We start from the raw sequence: 14,377 nt of genomic DNA on the forward strand, positions 1-14,377 counted from the left end.
GAGTATTGTATTTCTTACTTCTCCAAGAACTTCATTGACAGCTTCCAGAGGTAAGTTGTGTCGCTCAGGATCCTGGGGATTCCCCTTATCAGGAGCTTCATGGTTACTTTTTGCGACAGAAGAGCCATCATCCCTAACATCAGGACTTCTTCTTGAGACTTCTCTGTAGAAATTTTTACCAGGAGGAGCTTGCTTGGTGCGGTTCCTATCCCAGTCTCTTCTTGAGTACGCTGACCTCTCATACTCGTGTCTTGATCTTTCAGAAGCTTGCGAAGATCGACGTTGATAGCTTCTCTCCTGCCAGCGTTGCGGTTGAGATTTGTTATTTCTATCAGACATCCTTTCACTAGACACCCTTTCCTTGTGTTTGAAGTCATTTCTCGGGTTCGAAGCAGAAAAATGAAAGACCTCATTTCTTGGTTCTCTCGCTTGTACCCTTTGTTCATGCTTGTTTGCAACGGAGGACGCCACACGGCCATGGCCAGCATCATGGTTATTCAAGCCGCTTGCTTGAGCTTGTTGCTGGTTAGCTTCTAGAGCCTTTCTTTCAGCTCTGGCGACTAGGCAGTCCTTGAGTTCATGATCCAGCTTGAGGCATTTGGTGCAATGTTTATCAAGTCTCTCATAGACTAAAGTGGTTGCGACCTCATCCCCATTGGGGAATTCCACAACTGAGTTTTTTTATCAAAGGGAGCAGTCCATCCACATGAACTCGCATCCTCGCAGTCAAGGGTGTGATCTCAGCTTTCTCATACTTTCCAATGTCAGCGCCAATGCATTCAACGATTTGCTCTGTCCACAAGTGAATGATATATATTGCTGACGTTTACAAGCACGCCATTTCTGTCCGTAGTCTCTGAGCCTTGAGGTACTTTCACATATGCAACTCTTTGATATTTCATGTATAATTGTAGAATAGAAAGAAGATCTGCACCTTGTTCACAAAAAAATAATGAATCTGCACCTTTAGCACTAGGTTCAAATATATAACAATACAAAAATGTTGCTATAACAATGGATATTGTTGGAAAGCCCTCACATATGCATGAATGCATCAACAAATCACTGGTGATATCAATATGATACTTCCGAAGTACTTGATAATCACTGCCAGGGCCGGTCCAGAGCAAGCTAGCGAAACTGTTGATTAGGGCATCAAGTCTAAGAAAACATTTTAAATTTATTTTATTTTTAATGTATACCGATAAACAAAATTGATAGATTTATAGTTACAATGTTTAGCATTTTTAGTTACGATGTCTTGAGAGCATTATTTTTGAAATTCAGAAATTGTTTTAAGCAAATTAAAGTATGCATTTAGACATAATTGGAGATGCTTTATTTTATGAAACTAAAAATGCTCCGGTAATCAATATATAAAGAAGCTAGAAGTCCAATGAAATTCTTAATTTTTTTTTGACGAATTAAAAATTAAATACTTAATTTTTGGAAGAAAACAATATTATTATCAAACTCAGAAGAATTATTGTAAAGTTGATACTGTTAAAAATTATTTGCGGTCTAACATGCCAGATGAAAAATTAAAAGGATTGATTTTGTAATAAATTGATAACCTATAATTGAAATATTTGACAGTACGATAGTAATTAGCTACTATGTTTCTTATCGTATAAATACAAAATATTCGAGAGTCGTATATAAATTTCTAATTCACGTACACCAAGACTAGTTTTGCCATGGACTTTAGAACAATTAAACTCAAGAGTCCTGTTACAAATTGATATATAACTTCCAATATAGACACATAAGCTTAATGCTAGCTGTATTTTAGAAACAAAAAATACTCGATAATTTTGGTTTTAAGATAGTTTGAAATACTGAAACCAACTGTTGATCCAACCACACGCTTTTCAGTACTATTTTGGTAGATATTTCTTTGGAGAAGATGTTAACACTAGGCATTGATTTTTAAAATGATCATATACTATCACAAGAAAATAAGAAGAGAAAGTACTTACAATCTTATAAATATCTAAGAGACAGAGAATTACAAGACCACCTGTCTCATGGTGACGCACAAAGACCATAATCTCTTTCGTAATTATTTAGTTTATTTCTATAGTATATGACCATAATTCCTTATGTGGAATCCAACGAATCTTATAAGACAAACAACAAAGATTAGTATAAGATCGCATACATGATTCTCCTCGACACTTGGAGAAACCTTAGTGGTTCAGTTATGTGTATCACCGTAAAATAATCAAGCACCATCAAAATTTTTACTTTAGTTGTGCTTTTAAAGAAAATATTAATTAAGGAAGTTAAATAATAACAATACCTATAATTAATATCATTGCAATAACTCCTAAATCATATAGCGTGGCGACGTGATATAAGTTCGAAATAGCTTTAGCATATAAGGATTATTCTATTGGATTTGATGCTCGGTTAGACCATGTTACCTTATGCCTAAACATTATATTTTTAATCCTGCATGATTACTGATAATGTTTAATTAATAGCCTGTAATATCCTTGTTGGTGTTCACAAAAAATGATGAAGTTTGGTGACTAAGTATAACAAGTAAACCACTAATAGTAGGGTTAACAATCCGACCCATGGTCTAGTTTTCATTTGATTAACTGATGGTTTAGTGCTTGGCTCAACTTTGGTTTGGTTCGATTTAGATTATATCCCTAATTTAAATCCAAAACAATGCACGAACAAGAAAGGGCAGTTTAGTAACTCTTGGATGCTGATGTCTTTGGAATTGAGAGGATAAAGACTTGAATGGACGGACGAAATGATATATACGAGTCTTATGAAAACGACCTGTGAAAAGAGGTACCCAAGTTCTACATAGTTGCAAGTTCTAACCCTTGTTTTCTTTACCTTTGTATTATTCCTTTTTTCCTTCTATGCCTACATTTATAATTCCTTTTTTATTTTTGGATAACATTTGCTGAATAGATTAGTTATTCTTATTACTAATTAAGAGTTTGTAGAGCTATTTTGGAATATGAGATTGGAAAGTGTATATATTGTAAATTTCCATAGAATCTTGCTTTAGATAGTGATATAACCTTATAATTTTGATTCGAGAAAGAACATTACTCTAGAAATTAAAAAAATCTTTTTCTCGTCACTAGTTTCTATCTCTATAGAAAACAAACAAATTAGGTGGTGGAGCCAAGGACGTAGAGTTTTTTTTTTTTTTTTTTTTTTTTTTTTTTTTTTGGTAAAAAAGGACGTAGAGTTAGTGGGTGCATATATAAATACTGAAATGGGCAGAGAGAAAACATAACACAACATAACGCAAAGCCAAAACAGAGGAACACTTAGGTTTCATAAGATAAAGAGACCTAAAGAGATCTAAGACAGTACTTCTCTTTTTAGCTTAAGGAGAAAAATAAAAAGTAAAGGATGAGTTTGTGGGGAGTAATGGGAGCAGGATGGGGAATAGTAGAAGAAGGTTGGAGAAAAGGGCCTTGGACTGCCGAAGAAGACCGTCTTTTGATCGATTATGTGCGGCTTCACGGTGAAGGCCGATGGAACTCTGTTGCCAGGCTCGCAGGGTTGAAGAGAAATGGCAAAAGCTGTAGGTTAAGATGGGTTAATTACTTGAGACCAGACCTGAAGAGAGGACAAATCACTCCTCATGAAGAAACAATTATCCTTGAGTTACATGCTAAGTGGGGCAACAGGTAATTAATTTAAGATTTACTTGTTTATTTTGCGTTCGTTTTATATTTAATTTTAATGTTATAGTTAAGCGTGTAGCCTTACTCAAATAATTAGCTTGTGTCTTTTTATTTTTTTCAGTGGTTTATTGTCTGATTAGTTTGTAATTGTAGGTGGTCAACAATCGCTCGTAGTTTACCGGGAAGAACAGACAACGAGATCAAGAACTATTGGAGAACCCATTTCAAGAAGAAAACAAAATCTCCAACTAACAATGCGGAGAAGACGAAAAACAGAATCTTGAAGAGGCAACAGTTTCAGCAGCAAAGACAGATGGAGTATCAGCAAGAACAACAGTTGCTTCAATTAAACCAAATCGACATGAAAAAGATCATGTCTTTACTAGAAGATGAAAACAACCACAACAATGGTGATAGTAACTTCAGTACTAGTAGTAGCGGTAGTAGTGCTGAAGGCGGTGCGTTCTATGTTCCTCATCCGATCACACATTCATCAACAGGCTCTGGTTATGAATCAAAGGGTAATGGGCTTTTCCCAGTGGTTCCAGTGCCATTGCCTGAGGCTAATGTACATGAAGAATACGGGATTTGGGAGGGTTTGTGGAATCTGGATTTGGAAGGACAAGGAAGCTTTAATGATGGTGCTTGCGTCCCAAGGAAACCCTGTTTCCAGAACTTGGGCGTACCCTTTTGTTAACTTGACTTCAAAGTGTCTTTTACCTACCGGAAACCAAAAATATGAAACTTGACTGACAAGTTCGTTCGAGTTTGGTTTTGTTTTTATCTTTTCTGATTTTGGGTTTACTATTAGTAGTTTTTTTATCATTTGTGTGTGATGTTATAAGAAGCTTATTTGGGCAAAGCCAAATTAACGAGTGATGTAGTAGAACGTCTATGGAAGAATAGTCTTATTAAGTTGATCAAATAAAGTATTGTAACTTGCAAATTTTAGGAGAAATATCTTCTTTATGAGAGCAGAGTTTAATAATTGAAGAAATATGGACGGGTGCACAAAAACAGAGAGATATGGACGTTATTATTACTTTGTAAACGTTTAGGGTTTACTGTTAAGCCTAAGTGGGCTTTTATCAATCGTACTGACTATTCAATTAATAAAAAAAGACTCCAAAATACTTCCTCCATTTCATATTTCATAATAGATGATATTTTAAATTTTTTTTGTTATTTCATAATAGATGATGTTTTAATATTTTTATGTTATTTTTAACTTTATTGAAAACTGTGTAATCAATTGAATGTTATAGTCATTTATGTAATTGGTTAAATGATTTTTAAATTATATTTCTACAACTACCTTTTAGAGAGAAAAAAAAATTTCTTAATCTTTATGCATTGAAGTAAAACATCAAGTATTATGAAACAGAAGAAGTATAATACTCCCTCCGGATAAGAATGTATGATGTTCTATCTTTTTATTTTGTATACAAATATATGATGTTTTGAAATATAGTTAATGTATTTATTTTAAAAATTTAAACATAAATTAGAAAGTAAAATTATGAGTGGTGAAACTTTATTGATATAACTAAAAAGTAACAATTAAAATAATGTATTTATTGTTTTTAATATGTGTGTAAAACTTTAAACATCATACATTTAAATCCAGAGAGAGTAATCGTACAATTTAGGTACCTCAGCACATGTGGGTCCCACAAGAAAAAAATATTTTTGGTTTCTTTAATGAGCTTGCGTAATATTAACATAAACCCAATCCATAGCAGCCAAAAAACACGTTCTCCAACACCAATCGTTCTTTTAGCTTCTCCTTCATCAAACATATTGTCGTCTGAATGAAGTAAAAATATTAGAAGGTGAACAGGCCATCATTACATCTCCTTCTCCCAACAAACGTATTCCAACCACAATTTCATCTTCAATTCCATATTAATTCCTTCAAAATTTCTCTTCTTTACATCCGCCCCATTCAGACGAATCTGAATCACTCCTATAAATTTGGCCATACACGACAAAAAACCTTCGCTACAATCACTGCAAAAAAGTCTTCAGTAAATTATCACCTCTTTGCTTTCGTCTTCTGTCATGGCCGCTTATTTTGTCTCAATTCCTGTCTTAGCTCCATACGTCACCTTCAGGAATATTTCTATCTCAGATGGATTTAATTTCTCGGCTCCATATGTCTTTTTACAACTTACTTGCTAACTTGGTAAATAATCACCATGTACGTACTTCATTTTCATTTTCTTCTTTGTTTGGCATCTACAAAAATAAGGAAAAATGATTGATGACTACATGAAGTATTGACCATCACATAGTTAACTATCCAAACTATAATAATGTATATCTAAGTACACGAAGTATATGTTATGCATGACAACATACATCAACTTAATGATGTTATTTAGTTAACATCACGAGTTTAGTTTCATTCATCCAAAAACTGATGTAAATGTCAAAGACCGTTTTAATATCTCGTTTCATCAATTAAAACATGACCGACGACCCGACCATAATTTAACTAAAATTAGATTTTAACCAATCTTTTAAAAGCGTAAGAATATTTTTAACAAAATCTAATTTACAAAATCAATATCTTTTAACATTTTTTTGATAAGTAGTGTTTTATATTTTAGTGTATTTGAAAACAATATAATTAAATTATTTTTATTTATATTAAATATGAAAGTTATATAAGATATTATGCAATTTTGTTTTTTAATTATTTTAATCTGTTTTGGTTATGAATTTTAATAAAATTTGTAATTATTTTGATTAATTATGTGATATATACTTATTTGAAAAAAAAATATTAATTATAAAACTTATTTGACGTCAATTTATTAACTTTCACATTTTATTTCTTTAAAACGTATTTGATGTCAACTTAAACCAAACATAATCTCGAATATCTAATTATTAATTATATACTTTTAAGAATAAAAATAATCTAAGAATAAGAATCTAATATGAAAGTTTTACTAAGTTTAAATGAATGTAATTTTTGTTTATAAAAATATAAATAATATAATTCATTATTTTAATTAATTTATGTTAAACAAATAAAATGTTAGAATCAGTAAATTGACATCAAATAAGTTTTATAATAAAAAAAATGATCAAATAAGTATATATCACACAACTAATCATAGTGATTTTGTAAATTAGATTTGTTAAGAATATTCTTACGCTTTTAAAACGCGGATTAAAATCTAGTTTTAGTTATATAACTATCAGGTACATCATATTTTAATTGATAAAACATGAGATTTAAATGGTGTCTAACATCCACATCACTTTTTGGATAAATGAAATTAAATTCGTGATGTTAACTACATAACATCATTAAGTTGAGGGATGTTGCATTCATAGATATACTTCATGTAGCTAGGTATACATTAGTTTAGTTTGCATGGTTAGCCATGTGATGGCTAATTCTTCATATAGTCAGCAATAATTTTGCCTAAAAATAAACTTACTGAAATTGTAGAGAATTTTTTTGTATGACAGGAAAAGTAATGTTTCTCTTGTGTGCGAATTAAAATATGCAAAGGCTAAGACGTAGATGTATATATTTCTTCGAGTCAACAATTTCCATTGTTGATTCTATAACTTCGTTGTTAATGTTTGGATTTCCTGTCAGAAGCTGTGATTAATCTTTTGAAGATAGAGCTAGGACTAGCATTCAAGGGATATCAAAAGAATGTGGTTGAATCTTTCGAGGTAGTCTAAATTACTTCATCAATTTACTCAAATACTTCCTTGCTTTATCGCTCATGGTTGTACTGTTTTATACCAAAAACATGCACCATGTAATGTTCTATTTCAACGTGAATAAGGAAGAAGCTATGTAAATGGAAAAAACCCTGGAATCCCAAGGGCAAGTGGAGTTCAATATGTGTATCCTTGGAGAAAACATTAACATGAAAAAGAACATGGTGTCAATCTCAAAGGAGAATAACAAAGAGGACAAGACGGTTTCACTTCTTCAGTGATTGTATCATCTTTCAGGATTTATCGTATCATTTATTTTCCATATGAGCATTGTTTCAGCAAAAGGCCAAGAAAAGCAGACAAACAATTGAATGTTTGAAACGAATAGTTGAAACAATTTTACTTAAATAAAAGTTGAGAATGTTTGCTTTCTTACGTTAATATCCTAAAAATACAGAGACGGGATGAAAACAGGCCCGTCTCATTATTTTTCAGAGCCATGTGCAGGTTCTAATAGTCTGAACAAACAAGGTTTAATGGCTTCTACACCCATGTGTGGGGTTTGAACCTCAGTCAACGCAATTTCTACAGGAAGAGGTCTGGGTTTCAATTCCCGGAGAAAGCGAATTATGCAGAAAATTAGAGAAAATGCTTATAAGAGATCTTCAGCATGTCGCAAGAAGTACCGTCAGGAATGAATCTCATAGGGCTACTCAGGGTGATGCAGTCAGGCGTGAATCCTCATCAGGCAGGTAGAATTGTCGGTTGTAATATCGTCTATGTAATCTTTCTTATAATTTGTAATAGCATAATTAATCAGACAAAAAAACAAAATTTGTTTGCAAAAAAGGCCCTAATTTTCTAAAATATTTCTTTAGACTCTTAAGAAAAACTTGTAGAAAAAGTTTTGGACACTGTGCATAAGCACCACTTGCACTTGCCCAAAGACGGGCATGGATGAAAAGATAAATTAATCATGATATAAGTCAGCAATCTTAAAACAAATATAATTTTTTTAAGATTTGTTAGATTCTTTCTCAACAGATTTTGTTATAATTAAAAAAAAATTCAAATTTATAGTTGGTTTATTATTAATGTAAATAATCAAATATGTCATATTAACTAATTCTTTAAGTGGTTCTTTTTTTATTTTTTTTTACAGCAAGTCATTCACAGATTCATATTGACTCTGTAAACCAAATCGGCAACTCTGCATCCATATGAACGACGAAAGATGGTTGTATCTTAGCACTATGTGCCAAGCTATCCGCCTTTAGGTTCTCTGTTCGGGGTACATGGACGACGTCTGAGTTGATGAAGCTTCTTCGTAAAAGCTTGATATCTTCCAGGTAGCTTTCAAATGCTGGCCATTCTTCTGGTTCCAAAACCATCTTCACCAATTGAGAACAATCCGTTGCAAACGTAACCTGAAACTGTCGTAAGTTCTTCATACAATCCATTGCCCAAATCAATGCCTCCACCTCCGAGTGAAGAGGTGATAGACACGCCCTTACATTCCTTGCTCCCAATGAACCATCAAAACCCGGTAAGGTACTATACCATCCTTGTCCAGAAAATAGTTCCTTCTCTTTCCACGAACCATCTATAAAACACCATCGTCCTGTAGTTTCTAATGTAGGTCTGGTCTGCACTTGCCTCTCCCTTCTTTGATCAGTGATTACCTGTGCTTCAGCCCAAAGTGTCGATTCCAGTTTTGCTAATCTAAGTGTTTCCCTTGGATCAATATCCAGATTACTAAAAACTTTATTGTTCCGACCCATATATACCATAATATCCATGCGAATTGGTGGTCATACATCTTTGGAGTAACTCTCCAAAAAAGATGATTCATGTTACCAAAAAACGAACAAGTAGGAAAAGAATTTGGATTCGATGGTATTTTAGATAATGCCCACACTTGACGTGCTGGAGGGCATTCAAAAAACACATGATTTATTGATTCCTCCGGGTCTCCACATCTAGAACAACAATATTCCCTTGTATTCCTCTCCCCCGAAGATTCTTCATTACCGCCATACAACCTGAAAGGAGTTGCCATAAAAAATGCTTTAACTTCGGCGGACACCGCACTTCCCAACAGAAAGCTTTTAACGTATCCACTGTGGGTCCATAAAAATCTGGTGGTTTTTCTTTGTCAGGATAGACTCGTTCCACTTGATACCCTGATTTGACCGAATATTTTCCATTATTAGTGAAATGCCATCTATTCCTATCTTCCATCTGATGTCTACTTAATGGAATACTTTCAATAATTTGTGCATCATGAGGATCTACCAAAGCCCTAATTGCTTCAAGATTCCAAGTTCGGGATTCCAAATTAATGAGGAAATCCACTGTGAGATCCGGGTAACTGTTGTGAAGATTTTTGTTTGCTGGTATCGGGGCTGGGATCCAAGAATCATTCCATACCAAAATAGATGAACATGTTCCCACCCTTTTAATTAGTCCTTTACAAACCAGAGATTTAGCATAGATCATACTTCTCCAGCCTATATGACGGGGAGTAAAATCGGATCGGTTCAAGGGGTGAAGCATTCCTATAGAACCGTCCTTTAAAGACTCTAGAGAAAAGAGTGTTTGGCTTCTCAATCAGCCTCCACAATTGCTTTCCAAGCATCACCGTGTTAAAATCCATAAGATCCTTAAAACCTAAACCACCAATGTCTTTAGGGAGACATAACTTATCCCATAATTTCCAATGCATGCATTTTGTGCTCCCTCCTGGACTCCACCAAAATTGAGCTACTGCACTCGTTAATTTTTTAACTGTAGCTTTTGGTAATCGATAAACAGACATGACATGATTTGGCAGAGCCGTAACCACGTACAGACATTCTTTAAATGGTACTGTACAATAATTTTGATTACAACAAAATGGGTGGTTGTAGATATAAACATTAAATACGGATGAAACCCTTAAAATATAATTGCCGTAGGTTTTATTATATTATGTATACAATAATACGTATATAATTATAATATAGTATAGTACAAAATAATGTACTATACATTGCACTTTGAAACCAAAATTTAGAAACTTTCTCATGAATATTCGAATTAAATTCTATTTCAATGTGTAAACTTAGGTGAAAGAAGTATTTTTCAATGGTTAAAATCCAGGGGATTCTTAAAAGTCATTCTTAAAAGTCCGCAAGCAATACAAAGTCAAACTGTTTTGATGTGCTACTTGTGGGGATGGCTATACGAAACGCAGTTCGGAAGATTGTTATCATCATATCAACAGGTATGGTTGCTGATTACAACCAAGAAATATATCATCTTTCGGTATGAGAAAACCCCAAATGGTCTGCGATAGAATCAATGAATCGCAACCTTTGATCTTTTTAAAAGTTGTTGAAGTCTCATTAAAAAAAAGTTATCCGAACAATAGTTTATTGGTTTGACTAATAATTAGTTAATGCTTTTACAGCGGTAGCTATATATTTTAAATCTTAAAGAATGTGATTTATTAAACAATTAAGGGAGAAAATGTTTTCAATAGATCTCCTACATGGTCCAATTAAAATTTGGTTAGGCGTGGATTTTCCTAGGACAGCTTGGGTGATGCAGTCGGATATAGATTTTTATAAATCATAAGATATGTAGTATGTTCGGTTGTAGAGTCGTCTATATAATCTTTTTATTGTAATTATATTGTATAAATCAGCGTTAAAAGAAAATTGAATATGAATAAGTAAAAAAATAGCTAGATTTGATAATGTATTGTATGTGTACCAACATATGAAAGCAGCATGTAAATTAACATCTAGTTATATCGTTTTTCTTTAATATTGAGAATCTATTGTTGTATTTATATGTACCTATAATAACTATGTAATCTTTGTTCTAAATTAATACGATAATTAAACCAGCAAAAAAAAACTAAATTATTTATTATTGCATCAGGTGTTGAATCAAAATTTGACATATTTGTAAAATACCACTAATTCGCTAGTAGGTTATTATTTGCAAAAAAAAAATATTAAAGATATTTAATCGATTACAAAAAAATATCAAATCGATAAAAACAAAGATGGACACTTTAGATCTAGTTTAAAACCTAAGAACTATAAACCCTAATTTTTTTTGCTTGAGTTGTGTAGATTGTGAATGTTTCCTTCTAGGTGACTTCCCTCTGTATTTATGAAAGGGAGTTAGCTAGATCATTATTGTTCCTTACGTTGACGTCACTTATAGTCGAGCCGAATTCTTTGTCTAATGGACTTTAAGGAGGGAGCAAATACCCCTCCCAATTCGATGTGAGAAAAGAAGCCGATCTCGACGAGTTTTTAACAACGGTCTATGAGACATTGAACTCGGCTTCATGCCTTAAACCATTTTCTGGTCCAGTTTTTGGTTTGCTTTTAAGTCGGAAACCGGTTTGCTACGTAGATGATTAAACCAAGAAGTTGATTTCCTCGGGAGTTGAACCGTTGCATCCCTTGGAAGAACGTCTCCTAGTTTCAGTAGTGGGCTTAGACCATGATTATCACGGTCGCTTAACGTGTTTCTTAAGCATATTTAGCAATTAAAAAAACACTTTTTATGTTACGCGACGTTGCTTAATTAAGGACAAGAATATACGGTTCTTCTTGGACATGTGTAAGGGTGATAGTGATTTGGGAGGAAAAACCGAGGGGTGAAAAAAATTCAGTTTCATTTTTGAAGGTTTCATCATCCTTCTCTCCTCGACGACGAAGTGGAGAAAACCGTCGTCTTGTTTCCTCGGTGAAGCAAATCGATGAAAATCGATGGTTCTTCTCCTCGACGAAGCGATCAAAATCCCCGGTTGTTCTCCTCGATGAAGGGAAGCAACAAATCCAGTTGCGATCCTCGAGGAAGTTAAGGAAGGAAACTAGTTGCGGTCGTGGGCGAAGAAGCGAATCGAAGCAAATCGAAGGTGGCTCAGGTCGACGAAGCTAATCGTCAGTTGCTCCTCAGTTGAATCGAAAGGTAATGGTCTTAATTTTTTTTGTTCATTGAAATTCGAATCTTCTAGGGTTTTGTATGTCTCTGATTGTGGTCTTGTTGTTCGAATCTTCTAGGGTTCTGCATGTCTTTGATTGTGGTTATGTAAATGATTTGTGTTTCTGTTAATGAGATGTTCTTTTAGAGCTTGCATGTGTATTGATCGTTTGATCTTCTAGGTTCTGTAGACATATAAAGTTCGATCTTGTTGGTGTTGTTGATGAAGAGCTTTCATGTGTATTGATCATTTGAGCTTTCATGTGTATTGATCAATCGTTTCCTTTAGTGGATTTGATTGATTTTGATTCATTGATCATCAAGTATATTTCTTCATGTTCTTATTTGTTTAGATGGCTTGGTGCATTCTGGGAAGTAGATTGTTGAGATTGAATAACATGTTTAGATCAATTAATATATAAATCTGCTGATGGTTTTTGAAATGTTTCTATCTTTTGTCTTATGGATGGAACATGGAATGAGCAAGTGTCGTCAAGTAAAATGAGGACAATAGCAATACATAGAAGAGGAATGCATCTTCGAACAACAGAGGTAATACATTTCTTATTGATCAGTTCACTTGTGTACTGTAGTTTGATTCTGGTTATGGTTGTAGTTCGGTAATAAATATAGTGTTAGTGATTGATTATGGTTGAGATAGATAATAAATAGAAAGTGATGAATGGGTTTAGATAAACGTCTAGTTGGTTGAGATAGGTAATAAATAGAAATTGATTATGTATTGTCATGGTGGATTGACTATGGTTGTGATGAATGTGTTTAGATAAACGTCTAGTTGGTTGAGATAGGTAATAAATACAAATTGATTATGTATTGGTTGATCTTATCTTCCATCTACTAAACATCTCCTTCTTCTCTTTCTTTGCATTGTCAGTCTAAGTTGTTCTTGTCTTCCTTCTTCTCTTTCTTATTCTCTTTCTGCTCCCTTCTCTTCTGTTCTTCTCTTTCTTTGCATCGACCCTGTCTAAGCTGTTTTTCTCTTCCTTCTTCTCTTAATTATTCTCTTTCTGCTCACTTCTCTTATTTGTAATTGTCGGATATGGATTCCTATCCATATAATAACCACAATGCAAATTTTCTTGACCTTCTAAATAGTCCACAAGAACTTGTCTTCGGTTTAGGACAAGATAGTTCCAAAGTATCTTCATCCCAAGTGTTTCTTTTTGGTGAAAATTGTACTGCATAACGTAAGGAACGAAGGACGTGGTCACCAACCGATGATATAGTGCTCATCAGCTTGAGGTTAAACACGAGCAAATATCATGTTGTGGGGAATGAGCAGAAGTCTGGTGCATCCTGGAAAAGAATCGCCGCATACTTTGCTGCAAGTTACAAGCTGGCTGGTTGTGAACAAAGAGAGGCAAGTCACTGCAAGTCGTTGGCACAAGATCAATGATCTTGTAGGCAAGTTTTGTGGAGCGTACGAAGCTGGAACCAGAGAAAAAAGCAGCAGCCAGAACGAGACTGATGTGCTCAAGCATGCTCATGAAATCTTCTTCAACAACTACAAGAAGAAATTCACCCTTGAGAATGTGTGGAAAGAGCTACGGAACGACCAGAACTGGTTTGATCTTGCAACCTCTAAAAACGAGAGAAGCTCTAAAAGGAGGAAGTGTGACGAAGGTACACAATCATCAACCTCTCAAGCAACTGAAATCAATACTAGTGAAGCTGCTCAAGCAACTACTTGTCCCCCGGGTTGAAGGCATCAAAGGGGCATGGTAAGCATACGACCAAGGTTGAGGGTAACTCGGTGGCTGATTTTCAGAGCATGTGGAGCATCAAGAAAGAGTACTTGGCTATCAAAGAGAGACTCTCTAAGATGAAGCTACTCGATAGTCTTATTGCTAAACAAGAACCGTTGGCTAACTATGAAGAAGCACTGAAGAAAAAACTTATTACTGAGTTGTTGGCTTAATAAGTTTAAGTTCAAGTCTTAGTCATTGTTGTTTGTTGTCTTAAGCTTAAGTTTATGTTCTCTAAGTAGTTCAAGTTCAAGTCTAGTTTAGGTTCAA

General features: G+C 34.1%; 2 protein-coding genes across 4 annotated transcripts; both read left to right on the top strand.

Moving 5' to 3' along the window:
* Positions 1-657: 657 nt before the first annotated feature.
* On the top strand, positions 658-11,395 carry LOC103831818 (transcription factor MYB13-like). Of its 3 annotated transcripts, none has more exons than XR_004455671.1 (3): positions 658-3,668; positions 3,819-7,364; positions 7,481-11,395. XR_004455671.1 is itself a non-coding variant. In XM_009107752.3 (2 exons), exons 1-2 carry the CDS (start codon positions 3,388-3,390, stop codon positions 4,360-4,362), a joined length of 825 nt encoding a protein of 274 aa, XP_009106000.1. In that variant the 5' UTR covers positions 658-3,387; the 3' UTR covers positions 4,363-11,395. The 3 variants fall into 3 exon arrangements, 1 of the variants encoding a protein (XP_009106000.1); XR_004455672.1 differs by having other exon boundaries at positions 7,485-11,395; XM_009107752.3 differs by having other exon boundaries at positions 3,819-11,395.
* Positions 11,396-13,624: 2,229 nt separating this feature from the next.
* Positions 13,625-14,280, top strand: LOC103833192 (glutathione S-transferase T3-like). Its single transcript, XM_009109293.1, has 2 exons — positions 13,625-13,926; positions 14,034-14,280. Exons 1-2 carry the CDS (start codon positions 13,625-13,627, stop codon positions 14,278-14,280), a joined length of 549 nt encoding a protein of 182 aa, XP_009107541.1.
* Positions 14,281-14,377: the final 97 nt, after the last annotated feature.

Source organism: Brassica rapa, chromosome A01 (assembly GCF_000309985.2).
Source record: "Brassica rapa cultivar Chiifu-401-42 chromosome A01, CAAS_Brap_v3.01, whole genome shotgun sequence".
NCBI classification, from domain to species: Eukaryota; Viridiplantae; Streptophyta; class Magnoliopsida; order Brassicales; family Brassicaceae; genus Brassica; species Brassica rapa.

Coding starts and splice junctions, on each gene's coding strand:
- LOC103831818 (XM_009107752.3), top strand. CDS start 3,388: ATGAGTTTGTGGGGAGTAATGGGAGCAGGATGGGGAATAGTAGAAGAA. Junction 3,669..3,818: donor CATGCTAAGTGGGGCAACAG/GTAATTAATTTA, acceptor TTGTAATTGTAG/GTGGTCAACAATCGCTCGTA.
- LOC103833192 (XM_009109293.1), top strand. CDS start 13,625: ATGTTGTGGGGAATGAGCAGAAGTCTGGTGCATCCTGGAAAAGAATCG. Junction 13,927..14,033: donor CTACGGAACGACCAGAACTG/GTTTGATCTTGC, acceptor ATACTAGTGAAG/CTGCTCAAGCAACTACTTGT.